The 19,906-nt window shown below is 39.0% G+C and overlaps 2 protein-coding genes and 1 non-coding gene across 4 annotated transcripts in view; all 3 read left to right on the forward strand.

Annotated features, from left to right (window-relative positions):
* Positions 1 to 1,964, forward strand: part of pik3r6a (phosphoinositide-3-kinase regulatory subunit 6a) — a 13,577-nt gene extending 11,613 nt beyond the window's left edge. Inside the window, exon 6 of the mRNA XM_089006474.1 lies at positions 1,643 to 1,964. The gene's annotated coding sequence lies outside the window, so the exon portion shown is untranslated. The remainder of the gene's footprint in view (positions 1 to 1,642) is intronic.
* Positions 824 to 896, forward strand: trnam-cau (transfer RNA methionine (anticodon CAU)). Its single transcript has one exon. It is a non-coding gene; the product is annotated as a tRNA-Met (tRNA).
* Positions 1,965 to 2,904: 940 nt separating the features above from the next.
* LOC148892270 (phosphoribosyl pyrophosphate synthase-associated protein 1-like) lies at positions 2,905 to 17,596 on the forward strand. Of its 2 annotated transcripts, XM_089006452.1 has the most exons (11): positions 2,906 to 3,370; positions 7,326 to 7,378; positions 7,458 to 7,524; positions 8,609 to 8,781; positions 8,943 to 9,058; positions 10,145 to 10,200; positions 10,372 to 10,517; positions 11,549 to 11,593; positions 14,247 to 14,317; positions 15,326 to 15,472; positions 17,280 to 17,596. In XM_089006452.1, exons 1-11 carry the CDS (start codon positions 3,207 to 3,209, stop codon positions 17,436 to 17,438), a joined length of 1,197 nt encoding a protein of 398 aa, XP_088862578.1. In that variant the 5' UTR covers positions 2,906 to 3,206; the 3' UTR covers positions 17,439 to 17,596. The 2 variants fall into 2 exon arrangements, with proteins under 2 accessions (XP_088862579.1, XP_088862578.1); XM_089006453.1 differs by lacking the exon at positions 11,549 to 11,593 and having other exon boundaries at positions 2,905 to 3,370.
* The last annotated feature ends 2,310 nt before the right edge of the window (positions 17,597 to 19,906 follow it).

Raw genomic sequence — 19,906 nt, forward strand, 5'->3', positions numbered from 1 at the left:
TACACACTTTTCGCCATACAAACTCTGTCTGGGAACCCATTAAGTTCATAAACCAAGGTCCCACTGTATATGTTATATACTCACGTCTTACTTTCCAATCTCATTACACATTTTCTTTGAATCCGTCATACACACAAAGCGCAAAGAGTTAGCAGCACAAAGCACAAATAGTTAGCAGCCTATTTCTGTATACTACATATATATGTGTTAGAACTAGTTATATACATATCCTAAAAAATTATAATGTTATTTCATTTCTACTTATTCTTATCAGTTAGTTAGTCTATATATGTATGTAGTTTACTGTGGTACCCTCTGTGGGTAACCTCAATGGTCTTTTAACAAATGTCAAAAGTAAAGAATAGGGAATGAAACCAAAAATTCTGAAGATACAAAAAGAAGAGGAGTAGCAGTACCTTACATTGCAGGAGTTTTTAAAAAAGACAGTCCTTTGGCAACACAAAATTCCTACTTTTTTCAAACCGATAAACACTTTAAGGCAGTAATTAGTGCATCCAAAAGATAGGCTGCCAAATGAAGCGAAACGTCCGACACCTTCAAAGAAGTACAGATGACGGCTGAAGAAACCTTTTCATCGATGGACCACTCCTGTATGACTGAGAGCTTACACAGACGTATGCTTACATAATATTTTTTTCCGTTTTAATTTTATCATGAACTAATTTGTATACACAGGACAGTATCCTATTTTTACGCACCAGCCTTTTTTACGAGTTCGGTCATTGTAAGAATCAATAGTTTTCCTCCACCTTGTGGTCAGATAAGACGGTGACATATAAACATACATAAACCATGTTTGTAAGCCTCGATGGCGCAGTAGGCAGCGCGTCAGTCTCATAATCTGAAGGTCGTGAGTTCGAGCCTCACTCGGGGCAACTGTTTTTGCAAATTTCCCCATTGTGAGACGTCGTCACTCCAATACCCGAATGTAACGACCACATGGAGCGTCTATTGCTGGATGGGAGTCATTCTTAGTGAGATTAAAAGCACAAACAAATTCCCTTGAACAGTAAATATGACATTTGTTCCCGAGTTCATATTCAAATACTGCCAGGAAGTTTGTGTGAGATAGTGGTGTTTTTACACGTCATTTATCTTATTTTTCTGCTCCAAATGCAGTTCAGCATACCTTTTAATTAGGATCTAAATAGTAAATTAACTGAATATGAATGAATTAAAGAATATTATACATTGTGTACCTGTAGCTATTTAACCAATAAATACACAACATGTTCAAAACAATGTGAAGATGACTATCTGGCGAACTATGTGTCCAAATTGAGTTCTCTTTGTGGTTTTAATCCGGGGATATTTGTCCACTTTTTTTTTTCATTTTTTTTTTCATGAAAAATTGATTCAAAGAAAACTCTTTTTAAATTTCATATTAGTGTGCTTGCATAGAACATATTGAATGGTAAGTGAGCTGTCACTCATTTTGTGCTTTTTGAACCAGGACACTCAATGCACTTGACACACCTCGGTCACCCGCTGATAACGCATCAGGCTCCTTTCCAGATCCTTTTGGTTTCACTTCCACATTATTAGACACAACAAAATAATGTTACTTTTTTTAGAAAACCTCGTGGAATAGCTAACGGTTGTCTAATGGTTTTATTCTCAGGTAAAATCACTTTGGAAAGGGAAAGTTTGGAAGAGGACAGAAAGGAACGGGAAGGAAGATTTGAGCTGGAGAGCTAAGAGAGGCAGGTCATCTTGGATTTGCTCAAAGTGAAGGTGCTCAACGCAAAATTTGTTGAGGTAAATTTAAAAAATGAAATAAATAGAGACATCAATGGCTTCTCCGTGACTGTGCTTCACAAAAGAAGGCATCATGAGATTAAGTGATCAAACGAAAGAATAATCTCTGACATGAGGGGAATGCAGAATGGGTGTGGACCGGTTACTTTAGGGCACGGTGATCCTCGCTGCAAAATCCTGCATACTTTATGACCATAATCCGTGACCTTTTTGTGAACTGTAATCAGTAAATGAGTGGTGTGGTTTACTAGTCATCTGAACACCGCTTATGAACAATAAAGATCCAGTAGAATCAAGATGAGTTAATCTTGGACATTGTACTGTCAATTATATTTCATGTAGCACCATTTCAAATTCAAGATACTAATTAATGTGCATCACTTATTTTATTTTCATAAGTGCATTTTAAATGTTTAATGTCTCCCTTTGTTTTTTTTTTGTACATACAAAACTAGATACTTTGTTTAAAAAAATATATGATTATTTCCCTAATTATCTTTTGTAAACTTTGTATGTCTAATTTGTTTTCTGTACTCTCCACTTTACATTGGGTCATCGGTTTACGACAGAATGCCGTTGCTATAGTTGATTGGTAAGCAAAAAAAACAAACAAAAAATACCCAATTTACACGAACGCAACAATATACTCATAATTCAAGTTAATGTGTGATTTTGAACACTTCTTTGTCATACATTCAAACAACTATAGAATGAAAAACAACAAACACGTTCTAAACCGAGAACTCGATGTACAGCACAGAATATACTGTTAATCGTTTATTTATTTATTGAGACGCAAGACATTGCATATGTTTCCGTTTTTAAGGCTCTGGTCGGGTTGTGCCAGATAATTAAACGTAGGAAAAGTAGGACACTGTATGCGTTGATGAACAACGAGAGTTAAAACATAAACACTGATTGCACTATAATTGTAATTACTCTGGGGGGGGAAACCGAAAGCATACTTTTGCCCTGTACTGCTACTCGCGCTTTAAGATGACGTCAGGATCAATTCACACTCGAATTGGCCAATGACATTTTTTACACGCCTACTCTGCACTATTTCCCCTCTGATTGGCTAAGGGCAGTGTCCGTTTTCTCCCTTGAGGAATATACAGTCGCTGCTGCACAACTTTTACATCACTCGAATTTTAGTTGTGATTCTTAATGCACAAATTGCACGGTCCTAGGTGAAAATTCTAAGTGTGTTAAAACATCGCTTTAGTGTCACTCGCACAGGATTATCACTTTAGTATTTGGAGTTGCTTTTAACATAACTGGAAGAACTCCCAATTGTGAAAACTTCGCAAAGTTTTCCCTTGTGTGGTTCATTTTTATACACTTAATCTTAGGCAATTTCGTTGTCGTTCTCAGATTTCTCAAAGACAACGGGAGGGCGCATTCAAGTTGTTGGAGTGTTAAACAACATGCCGATAAGGCGTTTCGGCATTCACAGGTCTCTGGTCAAACGCTTTGAAACGCCCAGGCTCTCGTATGGTTTCTCGAAGATGAACGTGTCAAAAAGTGGATACCGTGTTTTCTCAGCCAACTCCAGCAGCGCCTGTACCGAGCTGGCCAAGAAGATTACTGAGTAAGTAAAGCATATCGCTATTTTGTTGCTTTTTGCGAACTCTGTTGCTGGCACGAGGTTATGTATGTGTTAGTATGTGTTCGTGTGTGTGTTTTGAGATTCCCCAATTGTCCCTCGGTCACAAGTACGCATGCGTAAAACGCACGGAAGTTGTCAGTGTGCCCCAAAACTCGACCATCGTGCATCAATTGTAGCTTTGAACGGAAAAATATTATGATGAGTACGGAAGACGATTAGGGCCGATGAACTCAAAAAGGTTGGCAAGAGTCTCACTTTAATCTCAGAATTCCGATTTATTATCAGAATTCTGACTTTAAAATCATAATTCTGACTTCAAAATCATAATTCTGACTTCAAAATCAGAATTCGAACTTCAAAGTCAGAATTCTCTATAATCTCAGAATTCTGATTTATTGTCTCAGTTTAAAGTGAAAGTTATGATAGTTAATAATAATCGTCATAATAATGAGAATTCTGACTTTTTTCTCAGAATTCTCACTTTAATCAGAATCAGAATCATCTTTATTGCCAAGTGCAGAACAGACAAGGAATTTGTTTCCGGTAGAACACGCTGCACTAGTATCATCATCAAAAAATTGCAAAGAGGCACTATACAGTTCCATTTGGGCATTTTCCGTGCCCTAGTTTGGATTCTTGCAGTGTGCAAGTCCTCAAGAGTGGGTAGGGCGGTGCCAATGATTTTTTTCTGCCGTCCTAACTGTCCGTTGAAGAAGGATTTTGTCCATTTTTGTGGAGGCCTCGAACCAAGCGGTGATGAAAGAACACAGGATGGATTCGATGACAGTCGTGTAGAAATGTTGCAGCACCTCCTGTGGCAGGCCATGCTTCTTTAGCAGCCTCAGGAAGTACATTCTCTGTTGGGCCTTTCTCAGGATAAAGTTGGTGTTGACCTCCCACTTCATGTCCTGGGAGACCGTGATTCCCAGAAACTTGAAGGTCTCAACGGTTGACACGAGGCAGTTGGGTAGTGTGAGGGGTAGCTGTGGTGATGGATGTTTCCTTAAGTCCACGATCATCTCTACTGTCTTGAGCGTGTTCAGCTCTAGGTTGTAATGGCACAGAGAGGCAAATAGTGTGCAAAACTGTAGAATTAAAAATATTTGATCTCGCAATATGAGCCAGGGGTGCATGTTTCTTTGTTTGTTAAGAAGTTTGGGAGGTGAAATGGACCCTCAGCAGCATCCTAAAAAAGAAAGACAATTGAAATTAGTGATGTGGCTGAAGCATCTTGTGTGTTCAGCAAACAAAGGCCACAAATATTAGAACAAGTGGATAAACTTTTGCTTATTTTCATCAATGAGAAGCAGTTGGCAGGAGACAATCTGAGCCACGATATGATTTGCAGCAAAGCAAATGCAGAAAGACTTGGGGAAAAAAGATTCAAGAATTGGTCCTGAAGAGTATAATTTTCAAGCATGCAGAGGATGGTTTGAAAAGTTAGTGTGCCCTGTGATTGATGAGAAACCAGTCCACGATGTCCCCCGCCTACTGCCCAAAGACAGCTAGCATAGGTGCCAACACGACCCGTGGCAGACGGAGATGTTTTTTCTGTTCCAATGTTAATGTTGATGTTATGCTGAAAATGAAAATTATTAGTTTGTTTTTACAGTATTTTATCAATGACCTGCTCTATTATTATGTGTTTATCCAGTTTATGCTGTAAAATAGTTAGAAAGTGCTTTATTAAAGTAATTTTCTAGACTTGGAACGTATTTAAAAAATACATTGATTATAATGGAAAGTGCTGTTTTGGTTTTTGAACAAATCAGTTTTCGGACAGGTTTCTGGAACGGATTATGGTTGAAAACAAAGGTATCACTGTATGCTCGCCTTGTGCCTTTTTTCGGTTTGGATTTGCTCTGAAGCGATGTGTGCAATCTAGTGGTGAGTGTTGTTATTACAACATAAAACTGCTCCTTTGTAGCTTGAGAGTTTTGAAAGGCGCTTAGAAATTAAATGTATTATTATTATTAAATGTATATAATCAAGAAGTGTTTGCGATGCTGGAGGTCTGTATGTTGTTTTTATGTGGTGCTTCTCGAGTGTTTGTATGTATCAATTTGATACTCTCTGTCAAAAAAGGCCAGAAAAAATCAGACTCTTATTTTCTCGACCAATATTAAACATCTATGAATGGATAATTCATACCACTAATTCTTGCCTCTTAAATATAAACTTAAGGTAATTTCTACTGTCCTGGCCACCCAGTTTTGAACATGGGCAGTTTGTGTTAATACATCTTCTGGTTCCATGCAGAAGGTCTTGAAACTGACAACGAGCTAAACAATCAATGGCCCCTTAGGGGATTCCGCATTGTTTCTAGATTTTATTTCTCACAACAAACCAAACTGATCATATGACTGCAAAGTGAATTGTGTTCTCCGCAGTCGTGCCAGGACAGGAAAAAAGATCCATGATTGACAACTTGATTAAGACTGTGGTTAAGCAAGGTGAATTGGGCGAGGTTTCTACTTGAGTTCCAGCCTTCCCTCATCTGCAGCTCCCTTACATTACATGGCAGTTGCATCTTTTAATAAGCAACATGTTTTTATGACGCAACACCAGGCGGGCCGTAAAGTTGAGGCTTGCTCAGAATTTTGTGTGCCTCATGCAAATGTCATTGCAAAACTCCTCAGCAGAAAATGATCGTCCTCATTCTTAAACTGGATGGCAGCCCACATTAACCAGTTGGTTATATTTGCATCTCCAGCAGCCGCAGCAAAAGAAATCAATGGTGAGCCTTTGAATGTTGCCCTAGGCAAGAAATATCAAATTTCTACCATCAAGCGAAGACAAACTTGCTCTGCAAAAGCACGGCAGCAATCAGAACCAAACGTCATTACAGACGCTCCCCACCTTACGAACGAGATACGTTCCAAGCGGTCGTTTGTAAGGTGAATTTGTTCGTAAGTTGCTTCAGTGCTGTTTTGTATGAAATGTATGTTTAAGGCATGTATAAGTAACCTGTATTGGTTTGTACTGAACAATAAACGTTTAATTAAATATATGCTCGATAAAGATATGTACTGTACATGTAAAACTGGAAAGAATACTACATATGTTACTACAAAGATGTTTGTATGTACCATTGTTCGTAACTCAAATGTTCATAAGTTGGGGAGCCTCTGTATATTGAATACTTTTGATATTGGAATGAAATTCGGAGAGAGCACACAACAGAGGCAGGAGAAGGCTGAGTAGATGGAGATTTTGAAAACAAACATAAATTGGAAAAAACATATATACAGACGCTCCCCACCTCGCGAACGAGATACAATCCGAGCGGTCATTCGTAAGGTGAATTTGTTCGTAAGTTGCTTCAGTGCTATATTTTGTATGGAATGTATGTTTGGGTCAAACATTGAACGATGAAGTATCAAACAGTCTTAAAATAAATTTACACCTACTGTAGTACGGCGATATATATTCTTGGGTCTTTAGAAAGCCATTACTGAAGCTGCTGGCACGTAAATACTGAATTACGTACCAGCAGCCATTACTTTTTGTGATGCATCGTGTCCTCCTGAAGCGTCAACCGGGGAGAGGGATTTCCTCCCCGCACACATACTCTCCAGTCTACACAGCCAATCGTAAGCGAGCTCAGCATTTCTGTCCAAACATTTTTCGACATACCCGCAAAAATGTTTGTATGTTCCGTTTTTCGTAACTCGAATGTTAGTAAATTGGGGAGCGTCTGTATTTGTAAAAGGTAAAGACATTACACGTGTTGACATAAAATGCGACCTCCACTGTACAGTGGTTGTTTTGTACACTTCACAACACTTCCTACTCGTGTACATTTCACGCAGAAATGGCAACAATTTGGTGCATCAGATCTTTTACAGTCTTCCTTTTTGTTCTAGCCGCAATCCTGCTGGCTCCATTTGTATTGTGATGTTGACCTGACCGTACTTTTTTTTTTCCTTCTTCCTAGCCGCCTGGGTGTCGAGTTGGGCAAATCAGTAGTATACCAAGAGGGAAATGCGGGTAAGGTGACTAAAATTGTTTTCATGTTCAACCATTGTCTTTGTTCGGTTCAGCCCACCTTGATATGACTTTTGCGCAGAGACCAGAGTAGATATAAAGGAGTCTGTGCGTGGACAAAACATCTTCATCATTCAGACGATTCCCAGGTGAGATATCTTCCTGATCCTTTTGAAAAAAAAAATGGGACTTGAATTTACCATATTTTCTGGCATATACGGCCCACTGGAGTACAAGGCGCACCCCCAATGAATGTTGTATTTTCAGACTTTTTCCATACATAAGGCGCACTGGAGTATAAGGCGCCGCTTCAATGAATGAAAAAGGTTTTCCAAATATAATATAGAAATACATTTTCCAAATATAAGGAAAACCACATTATTCATTAACTCGCTGGCTAGCTGTCTAGCTCACGATCTAGCTAGCTATTTGCTACCCACTGTATTTGCTTTCTATTACCGGTAGCTATCTTGCTGGCTATCTAGCTATCTATCCATTAGCTATCTATTAGCTAGCTAGCTACCTTTCTGTCTGAGTTATTCCGGATTGAGTAAATGCTGGCACGTGTGGTATTAGCTATCTATTAGCTAGCTAGCTTTCCATCTATTTGAGTTATTCCGGCTTGAGTGAGCGCTGCCACGTGTGGCAGCCACTGCTCACCCACAGAAAAAAAACTTATCCTGTGACTGTAAAGGGACCTTGAGTTTTGAAAGGCGCTTATAAATGGAATGCATTATTATTATTATTATTATTATTATTATTATTATTATTATTATTATTATTATTATTATTATTATTATTATGAGGCACTACAGTAGAGGCTAGGGCTCCGCACTACTACTTCTACAGGGGGAAATGGAGTCTGTGGTTGCTGACAGTAGTTGCGAGACCTGTTGTGACTCAATATGACTTCACATTTAAGGCACACCTGTGTATAAGGCGCATCTTCATCTTTTGAAGAAAATGAAGGCTCTCGGGTGCGCCTTATACACCGGAAAATACGGTAGGTCTGAACATTTGATGAGATAAGGAAGAAACTTGTGCACGGTTATGTAACTCGTCGATCATATGACTGCCGCCTACGCATACTAAAATTCTTGTGACCATGTTGGTCACACTGTGATTTCAAAAAGGTTTCAGTTTTGAAAATTTGACAGGGAGGGGCTTCTTCGAGCCACTGTACATTTTATTATTCTTATAATTTTTTTGGCGTAACTGTGTGTTGATTTGTAGGGATGTCAACACGGCCATCATGGAGTTGCTGATTATGGCATATGCTCTGAAAACATCCTGCGCCAAGAACATCATCGGAGTCATCCCTTATTTCCCTTATAGCAAGCAGTGCAAAATGAGAAAGAGGGGCTCCATCGTCTGCAAACTACTTGCCACCATGTTGGCCAAAGCTGGTACGGGCACTCCCGAGATTTATCTGTCACTTTTTCTCCAGCAAAATGACTCAGTTATCATGTTGCGATCGGCCGCAACCTCCTAGTTAAAAGAACAGGAATTCACAAAAATGAACATGGTGCCCATCTCTGAACCAAATTCCATCCTGTTGATTTTGCAGGATTGACTCATGTCATCACCATGGACCTTCATCAAAAGGAAATCCAAGGTTTCTTCAGCTTTCCAGTTGACAATTTGAGAGCTTCTCCTTTCCTTATTCAGTACATCCAAGAAGAGGTGAGTGATGCTAAATGACATTTCACTCTCAAGCTGAGACATCAATGCCGCATTTATTGATCGATTGATAGAGAGAGCTATTGATTAATAAATAAGTAAATAGAGAGATCCATCGATTGATCTATCTATCCGATCTATCTACCTGATTTGTCTGATCTATCTGATCAATCTATTTATTAGTAATAAATTAGTAGAAATCTTTATTTGTTGATCAATCAATCTAACAAATAAATAGATCTGTCGATCGATCGGTCTATCTATTTATTTATTTTGATTATTTATTTATTCATCTGTTGATCTATTTGTTTGTTCACTGTCTATTCAGTATTTATTTATTTTATTTTCTTATTTAATGATTCATCTATTATTCTAAATGTTTTTTCACTATTTATCTATTAGTTTTTTTATTCATCTATTGATCTATTTATTTTTCCACTATTTATCGATTTGTCTGTTCGTTTTCTTATGTCTTTTTTCATCTTGATCCATTTATCTGTTTGTTCATATTTATTTGGTTGTTTGTTCACTCGTTATTTGTACTTATTTATTTATTTATTTATTTATTTATTCAATAATAGGCAAATTGGCGTTTTCCTGTTTATTATGTTTGTCAAAGTCATTGTAAGTGCCTCGCATGCTGGGTCTGAGAGGACAGTAATTTCATCTGTGCTGTATGCCATGCATATGAGCATATTTGACAATAGAGCTGACTTTGATTTATCTATCTGTTTGTCTTTTCATTTATTTGTGTATTTATTGATTTATTTTTCATCTATTGATCTATTTATGTCTTTGTTCATATTTTGGTTGTTTTGTATTTTCTCGTTTGTTCACTAGTTATTTGTTTTCATTGATCTATTTGTATTTATTTATTTTCTTATGTATTTATTTTTATTTATTCATCTATTAATCTATTTTTGGGTCATTATTTATCAAATTGTTTTTAATTTATTTGTGTATTTATTAATTAATCAATTTGTTTTACCTGTTTATTTATTTAGAGAAGGACACATCAACGATTTACAATCCAGGATGTAAAATTAGACGTCGCCTAATAATGTTGTGGTCTCTTCCCACGCCTCTCAGATCCCAGACTACAGGAATGCGATCATTGTTGCAAAGTCCCCATCATCTGCCAAGAGGTGACGAGACCATCTGCCGTTCTCATGCAAATGTCTCGTGGCGTCATTGTGGATGTTTCCATTTTTCTTGGGCAAACGCATCCTACCCATTAAAATGTGTTTTTTTTTTGCTCTTTCTTTTTTGAGCCATTTTGTGTTTGCGTATCCGTCTTGTTTGTCTGTGTGTCTCAGGGCTCAGTCCTACGCCGAGAGGCTGCGTCTCGGTTTGGCCGTACTGCACGGCACCGCTCCCAATCTTGAGTCCAATGTGGGCGACGGGTTGTATTCGCCTCCGCCAACTCGCTCCAGCGCGGGACACACCGGCCTGGAATTGCCTTGTAAGACATGCGTATCTACCTGAAAAAAAAATTGCTGACTCAACTAGACACACTTTAACTCAACCGCATGGTGGGGGCAGTCGTGGCCCGATTTTACTTTTTTTTTATATTAAAGTCATGCTGAAAATTCCCCGCCCCAAAAACAGGAGCAGCAGTCTTCCACCTTTTTTGCCCCACGCACCGGTTTAATGTCAGACAATATTTTGAGGGACTGGCCTTTAAGGTGTGTTGGATAAATATAACAAAAATAATATCGGATAATCTTCACGGAAACTGTGGTATTTTTGAAACATAATAATAATCATTAATCTTGATACGAGCAATATCCAACATCGCCGCAACAGTTTCTGGTCGCTGTGGGAACGTTGACACGTCCCTTCAAAATAAAATAAAGCGCATGAAAAATACGGCTAACCATCAGACCACTTTATGAAGAGTGCGCTTGGTGTGTGGGAATCTCCCGTTGAGATAAATCAGTATTTTAAATAGGAATATTTATACTGTTTATTAAATGTAATGTTATTTTTTTTAAAAGTTGCTTTGCTACCTGGGTTTCATTTTAGTGGTAATCTAGCACATCACCGAAAAGCATGTCACGAGTGATATACAGTAGGTGGTGGAACAGAGGATCCGGTAATTTTTCAAAATAAAACCTACTTTGTTTAGCAGCGAGAATCAATCAAAGTTTTTTATTGCTTTAAATGCATTTTCAGGACGAGCTGACCACTTTTTCAGTATTTTTTTTCTTCGTGGAATTAAAACATCAGATTTCAAAATGATGTAAACAGAAAAAAATGTACGTCATTTATTGTTTCTGTGCACCCTGGTACTGGTGTGTGGGTCATTTGGTACTCGGGCGTTGGGGGGACAGCTACCCTGGAGGTCTTCATAAAACATGAAATACATCCTGTTGATCTGTTTCTTTTTATTTATGTAATTTATTTTATTTCATGTATTTAATTATTTATTTTCCTTCCAGTTTTATTGCCTTACTAAATATGTTATCCACAACGTGTTTTTCGCCAACGCAGGCAGCAGCAGATCTCGTGCAGCATTCCCCGGGATTGAGCTTCCAAGTATGAGCACAGTGAATGAATGACTCGGTTTCTTCCTTTCGTTTCATTTTGGGATGCTTCCTTCCCTGCATGGAATGGATTTTTTTTTTCTTACCGACGAATTTGTTTTCAGAATCAGAATCAGAGTCATCTTTATTGCCAAGTATGTAGAACACACAAGGAATTTGTTTCCGGTAGAACACACTGCACTAGTATCATCATCAAAAAATTGCTAAGTGGCACTATACATTTCCATTTGGGCTACTGTTGAAAGACTTCAAAGAGTTAATGGCTTGGGGGAAGAAGCTGTCTAAATGTCTGCTGGATTTGGTGCGCATGGATCGGTAGCGCCTGCCTGGGGGGAGTAGCTGGAAAAGGTGGTGGGCAGGGTGCGGAGGGTCCAGTAGGATTTTCCGCGCCCTAGTTTGGATTCTTGCTTGTTTGCCTTTGGGCTTAAGTTAAGTGTTTGGTTTCATTTTAATGGCTGAGGCACTGAAAAGGTCATCTCCGAGTTTTGCGAGCAAGCTGGTTGAAATGTTGGTAAAATAAACCAGCTCGTTATATTTAGCAGTTTTTCACTGCTGGTCGTTTTAGTTGATTTTATTTTGATCGTGTTGGAGCCGAAAACCCCGGCATCCTCCCCTAAAATCAGGGAGGTCTGCGAAGGTGCCTGGTTGGTGGTCAGGGCTGCTCTGTACAAGTGGACGCACTGCAAGTCAAGTGTGGAGGGTTCTAGCTTGACTCGCTGATTATTTGGTATTCCTTCCTGGACTCGAATCAGAATCATTCCCTTCAATTTCGGGGGATGTGACTTTTGCACCCGAATAAAATCCTCCAAATGCTACTCTGGAATCCAAATAATGATCGACTCTGTTTCATAAAGCAGATAAATCATGTTACGATCGAACAGAGATGAGTGCAAGTCCACTGCCCGTGTTTTCCACACTATAAGGCACATCTAAATTACTTCCACCAAATAAACCCAATGCGCCTTACACAGACGGTCCACGACTTAAGAACATTCGAGTTACGAACAACCGTACATACAGAATAAAAATTCCTTAATTCTCATTATATGAACATTTTTACACATTAACACATGTAGTATTCTCTCCAGTTGTACATGTACATATCTTTATAGAGCATATAGTTTATTAAATGTTTATTTTTCAGGACAAACCATTATGGGTTACTGATACAAACCTTAAAGGACAACTGACGTCACTTTTTTGTTTCCTAACTGACATCAGAAAAAACGTTTTATAGCATTTAAATACCCAAAACACGCAGTATGATATTTTTATTCAAATGGAAATCACCAATTAAAATGACTTTGTGTCCAAAATCTGCAAAAAATTGAGCTGCGAATTGGGCATTTTCAGAAAGTCCCGCCCCCAGTTCGTGACGTCACGCCAAGACATTTTGCATTGCTGGAGAATCAAAACAATGGCTTCAGATTCGGACAATATGCTTTCTTGTTACACATCCAGTTATGAATATGATTGAAATAGTTCTGAAGAGGAAAGCATACATGTTTGCAATCGATTAAAGATTTTATTCCGTGCCATTTTGAGGCAACATTGGGGGGAAATGTCTCACCCAAAAAGAGGCAGAAAATGGCCACCGAGCTCCTGTGAGGAATTAATCAGCCCGTTTCCACAGGCTGATAAATTCCTTACATAGAGCTTGGACGCCCTCTTCTGGCTCTTTCTGATGCAACACGAGGTTTTCAGACCAAACAAGCATTGACGTGATGGAAGTACTGCTCCAATGCGTCCTTTTTTTCGGTCAGGGGCGTTCCTTCAGTGACGTCACGTACGGACTCGTCACCAACTCAAAAACAAGACTTCCGGAATATTCAGCACGAGTCTTAAAACGTAAAATATAGCTATATGTGGTGGAATCTTTGTAAAATACGCTCAGTAGAAGTCATTTGAAGCCATTTTACAAATTATGGACACAACTTGTCTGGAGACGTCGGTTGTCCTTTAAATTGTATTCATAAGCGCCTTTCAAAACTCTCAAGGACACTTTACAGATACTTAAATAAACCTTAAACATAGTTTTATATAAGCCTTAAACATACATTCCATACAAAATATAGCACTGAAGCAACTTACGAACGAATTCACCTGACGAACGTCCGTTCGGAACGTATCTTGTTCGTAAGTTGGGGAGCGTCTGTAATAGAATGCAAGGCGCATTCATACTGTATGTGGATCAATATTCAAATTTCTTGGAAGTAGTATTTTTAATGTTCTATAAAATGCTTTGTTACAGCCGCAGTGGTTGTGAAAGCTCTATTGAAATAAAGCTGTATTGTATTGTATTCCCTTTAGCGTAGCTCCATCTAGTGGATGCACAATGCATCCGCAGCCTCTTTTGTAGCATCTATTCTACGCACCTTATAATGTAGTGCACTCTAGATATGAAAGCAGTTTTAAAATAGGCCATTTAATGAAGGGCCGCCTCATTTTCTAGCGCGCCTTATAGTGTGGAAAATACTGCAATGCGCAAACTGGTAGGCTAATCAAGTCTTGCATGCTTTTGCAGGTCTCCGCCAAATTTCTTCTTATCAAACCTCCATTGCCTGGATGAATCTTCACCTGATGGCATTTGGAAGCCTCTGCCTTCGCTTTTTGTGTAACTTTGCCTTTTTGTGTGTCTTTTTTAGTGATGATGGCAAAGGAGAAGCCACCGATCACTGTTGTTGGAGATGTGGGAGGAAGAATCGCCATTATTGTCGTAAGATCGTAAATCAAAGTCTTTCTCTGACTTACACTACCACTTGTCTGAAAGCTAGCTTAGGAAAAATGTGAAATGTGTCACTGATAACTGTTTCATGGAATCTATTATGACATTTTGGAAGGATACATTTTTATTTCTCATTGTAATAACCTTTGCACACTGCATTTCCATTTTATTGACATAACATTTCTCGTAATATTTTATAAAAATCACCCACGTAGACAATTTTTCACAACAAACGCATAGCAAGTCTTCTTTTCCTTTTGGGTTTTCCCTTCAAGGGGTCGCCACAGCAAATTAGTGTCCTTCATCTTTAGAGGTTTGATCGGCATGTTTGTTTTGGCCAAGCTTTTACGTCGGATGCCCTTCCTGACACAACCCTCTGTATTTATCCGGGCATGGGACCGGCACAAGAAGACATATGTCCCTTTGTGGCTACAGAACAAGCAACTCGCTCAGTAAAAGGCTTCCAACCACAAAATGGTAATCGGCACAGCAACATTTAAAAAAGCAAAAACTATACTCACCATTTGATGACAATGCTCTGCTCTTACCGTGAAATGGGCATCTCTTTCCTTACATTACAAACTACCTCAAGTGATTGAAATGACACATTCTAAAGTGTCTTTCAGGAAATAGTAAAAAAAAAAGACAACACAGTGATACCTCAGTTTACGAACTTAATTGGTTCCCAGAAAGTGTAAGGCGAAAGATTCGTCTGCTAAACATTTATTTCCCATAAGAAACCATTAAAAATGAGAATAATGCGTTCCCAGGTTCCCATAAAACATAATTTTCTACTAAATACACCTTAAAACTACACAAAATATACCTTATTTGAAGGGCTAAAAGAGCTGATAGCGAATCTTTCATTTTGAAAAGCAAAAATATGGAACTAAAACCACACCAAGATTAAATGAGATTATAATAAATGATCTTGGAGTTCGTCCCACTTTAAAAAATCATTTCAGAAATGGGATGACGGCAACGTGGAATGTGTTTTAGGATGACATCATCGACGACGTGGAGGAATTTGTCGCCGCCGCAGAGATCCTGAAGGAGCGAGGCGCCTACAAGATCTTCATCATGGCCACGCACGGCCTGCTGTCTGCTGAGGCGCCCAGAATCATTGAAGAGTCTGCTATTGACGAGGTAAAAAATGTATATGTAAAGAGATGCAAATTATGATGTGAATTTTGCTTAGCTGTAATTAACGGTGTGACAACCTCACGGCATTTTGCTTTTTGCCCTCACGGTTGCTCATTGCCCAACAAACTCTTTTTGATGACATAAAAGCGATCCCCGTTTGGCGATGGTGCTGACAGTCCAGTCCAGCCTGCGACGGGTGCAAATTAGCGGTGTAAAGAAACCGTCTAAATTTCGGTTTACCCCTTCGTCAGGCTTGTAATACATTAACTCATTCACTGCCAGACGTAGACTCTCCAGTACCAGGGATTTTGTCATTGTCACTTGAATTCAGGGACCCACAGTATATTGAGTTTTAGGACTACATCAACAATCAATGCAGTGTAAGAAACCCTAGACTCTCTGATTTCATAAGAAAAAAAGTTAATTTCTAAGTTATATGGGTCTAGAGTTATATGAGCTTGAAATGAGGACGGCTGTCGAAACTACAATGCAATACATAAATATTGGTTTACATAGCGCTTTAACAACAGATGAAGCTGGAACAAAGCGCTCACATGCAAAAAAGGGGAATGCTGCCACCTTGTGGAAAAGAAACAAAAACATTGCCAGAGGCCACGGCCAGCGCTTTATCGGCACCCAAGCATGAAAAAAAAAAAAACAATAAATACGGGAATGACGCTCTATGTCATATTTTCAATTGCCGAATACATTTGTAAATGGCAGTAAATTAGTTAATACGTACTGAAACACAATAAAAATGTTTTTAATATTCCAAAATTTTATAGTCAGAGGCCATAAAATACCTGACAGGAAACAAAGCAAAGACTTGCTTGCGCCCTTGCTTCAAGCTGATATTTGTCGCTCCCATTCGACATTTTATAATCCTAATAAAAATACATTTCATTTATAAGCACCTTTCAAAACTCTCAAGGTCACCTTACAGTCTCAGGACAAGTTTTTGTGTGGGTGACCTGCGGCAGCCACACGCTCCAGCGGTCACTCAACCCTGAAATAGATAGAAAGCTAATTAGCTAGCAAATAGATAGCTAATATATTTTACTGTTGTAACACTGAGCCTTAAAAAAAATGTTCGACCAAACCATATCATTTCATCCAACAAACGTCGACGAGCTGTAGACTGACTATATATAGGGCCGATACTACCAGTAAGACTTTAGTTCGCTGAAGAAGCATCTTGGATAAGAAGCAAAATGTCCGACACCTTCAAAAAAGTACAGATGACGGCTGAAGAAACCTTGTCATCGATGTAGACTATCTTGTATGCATAACACCCCCCGCCCCATCTCTAATAAATAACACATACCGGTAATTCTAAACAAATTTGTTGTTTACAAAGTGTGTTTCAAAACTGGCATGCGACCAGCTAATCAGTTGTGCCAAAACCTCTCTGCTTCGAAAAGATTGTTGACTCCTTGCAAACTTAACCTGTGACTGTAAAGTGTCCTTGATAGTTTTCAAAGGCGCTTATCAATTAAATGTATTGATGTATTCATTATTATCGTTATCCTCATTATTATCATTGTCATCATTATTATCATTATTATTCATTTCATAAGATGTATCCTTGCTAGCTTAATGCTACCCTATTATGCAAAACGTCATAAATGGGCTAACAGAAATTAGCATCGAAATTCTATTCATTTCAAGCCTTGTCATGTGTGAAACGGAAAGCAAAAATGGTGGTGGCTCACTGCATTGAAGCTCTTGAGGCTGAAAGTTTGTTCACTAAAAGTGTAACTTTGAGTCCCCCCACCCCTTTTTTTTTTGTTGTTGCATTTTCTTGCATTAGGTGGTGGTGACCAACACTGTGCCCCACGAGGTGCAGAAGCTCCAGTGCCCAAAGATCAAGACGGTGGATGTGAGCATGATTCTTGCCGAGGCCATCCGTCGTATCCACAACGGGGAATCTATGGCCTACCTGTTCCGGAACATCGCCGTGGACGACTGAGGCAACACACAACAAATGACACTCGCTCGCCCAGACCGTGTAACCCCCGGTGCCGAATTGTGGCAACCAAATTTGACCATGAGCGTTTGCACTTACACAGACGTGATGTATCGCGTGAGGCTTTTCGCCATCTGGCAAATAAAACCATTTTTTGGACAGCCACGCATTGTTGTGGATCATGATTGAAACGGTTAACGTGAAACTAAATTTTACCCATAGTAAGACTGAGTCGATGAAGTTAACTCATACACTGCCAGACGATGTGCAAAAAGGTGTCACTCCAGTGCCAGGGTTTTTGTCATTTTCACTCAAATTGGAGGATTCACAGAATATTGAGAACTAGGACTTCATAGACATTCAATACAGCATAAGAAACGTTCAATGCGCGTACATGACTATTAAATATAAAAGTGTCTTAAAATAGCAAAGGAAAAATGCGATGCTAACCATAGAAACATGAATAGAATTTGATGTGGCCTGAAATTGTCCGACAAACTTATATCGAGTATGGTTATATCCGCAAAACTCCTCAATACTGTTTTTATTTTCATTTTAGTCGCTATCATATTATTTTCTGTTTTGAGGTGCTATTGACAAAACATTTTTAGAATTTTTTTGGGCACTTAGTTATGACTGAAAGGACAACTGACGCCTTCGGACAAGTTGTGTCCATAATTTGTAAAATCACTTGAAATGACTTCTATTTACTCAGATTCCACCGCATATAGCTATATTTTACGTTTTAAGACTCGCGCTGAATATTCAGAAAGTCTTGTTTTCGAGTTGGTGACGATTCCTGACGTGACGTCACATCAGGAACGCCCCTGACCGAGAACGCGACACAGTGCATTTTGGGTACTTTGTTTTGTCTGAAAACTTCGTGTTGATGGCGAAATTAGATGAAAAACACATACATAACGCGATGGTGAATCGTTGTGTGTTGCACCAAAACTAATATTTCATACTAGTTGACAGAAATTCCGAGCAGACATAGCCCATTTCCAACAGAGCTTGGGCGCCATCTTGTGCATTTTCTGGGACGCTACATTGGAGTCCTGACGGCTCGAATTGATGCGGAAGGACTTCTTTAATCGATTGCAAACATGTGTATGCTTTCCTCTTCAGAACTATTTGAATCATGTTCATAACTGGATGTGTAAGAAGAAAGCATCTCCAAATCTGAAGCCATTGTTTTGATTCTAGAGCAAGGCAAGACTTCCTGGCATGACGTCATGAACAAGGGGGCGGGATCTTCTCTGAAACTCGCCATTCTGAGGTCATTTTAAAGTAGTTTTGGGACACTTTAAGTCATTTTTATTGGTGTTTTGCATTTGCAAAATATCAGACTGTGTGTTTTGGGTATTTTAAATGCTATAAAACATTTTTCTGATGTCAGTTAGGAAACAAAAAAATGTTGTCGGTTGTCCTTTAAGGCATGCATGCCATTTGTGGTTTGCTCGTGTAAATTTTGGGGGTCTTTAACAACCTAGAAATTGAATATTCAGTAGTTCTTTTTTTTGGGTAAGGGAATATTTGAAATGTGTCCAGAAAAATGAAATGCATGCTAGTGCAATTAAACATGTTTAGTTTTCTAAATGCAGTTTGTGATAATCAGAATCGTCTTTATAACCAAGTACAGTCAGACCTCAACTTACGAACACCTTATCTTACGAACTTTTCATCTTACGAACGTCAAATTTATGACAATTAAACCTTATTATAAGCACTATTTTCATAATACACAGCCACCACGGCTGGAACACCAAAGCACACGACCTTCGGATCTGGCGGAGTGATCTTCGGCGGAAGCACACTACCGAATAGCGCTCCAGCCGGCGCTACTGTCCACACCACTCTCTCTGAACTCAGACGTCCATCGCCTCCGAGGAGCTTTTTGCTGATAATTTTACCATTATGGGACCGGAAAATAAACACCACAGGCTTGTGTTCAGCCTCAGTTCAAATGTGGTGCGTTACTATGAATAAATTGAAGAAACTACCAGCCATATACGTCTACTCTGCTCTGTTTATTTGTCATCCAAGACTTGGGGTGTGTTCAGGTTCGAGAATAGTGCACGACTTCTTATGACTCTAGGCCAGTCATGGGCAAACTACGGCCCGCGGGCCACATACGGCCCGTTAGGCTTTTTAATCCGGCCCGCCGAACCTGCCCAAATTATAGTAAAAACAGTGTCTGAAAATCATGACAAAAAGTTAGCGGACAACAGGGCAGATAACTGAAAAGTGGCCTGCCCCATTTTTCACAACTAATCACATTAAAAAACATTGTCGCAAAGTATAAAGTTTTTTTAAATCAAGAATGTACCTACTACAAATGCTACCTTGCTTAATTTACGGTAAATGTGCATGGCTAGATTTTGCTGCAGTAATCGATTATCATTGTGGTGCACAATGCAACGTTTGCATTGCTTCCTACGAGCCACTAAGCCCCTTTCATAAGTCTCACG

The sequence above is a fragment of the Hippocampus bargibanti genome, linkage group LG10, assembly GCF_051943395.1.
Source record: "Hippocampus bargibanti isolate YZ-2025 linkage group LG10, ASM5194339v1, whole genome shotgun sequence".
NCBI lineage: Eukaryota > Metazoa > Chordata > Actinopteri > Syngnathiformes > Syngnathidae > Hippocampus > Hippocampus bargibanti.

Excerpts from the sequence above, each read along its gene's own strand:
- LOC148892270 (XM_089006452.1), top strand. The coding sequence starts at position 3,207 with ATGCCGATAAGGCGTTTCGGCATTCACAGGTCTCTGGTCAAACGCTTT. Across the intron at positions 7,525-8,608 it reads ATCATTCAGACGATTCCCAG|GGATGTCAACACGGCCATCA; the intron begins GTGAGATATCTT and ends GTTGATTTGTAG. Across the intron at positions 15,473-17,279 it reads AAGAGTCTGCTATTGACGAG|GTGGTGGTGACCAACACTGT; the intron begins GTAAAAAATGTA and ends TTCTTGCATTAG.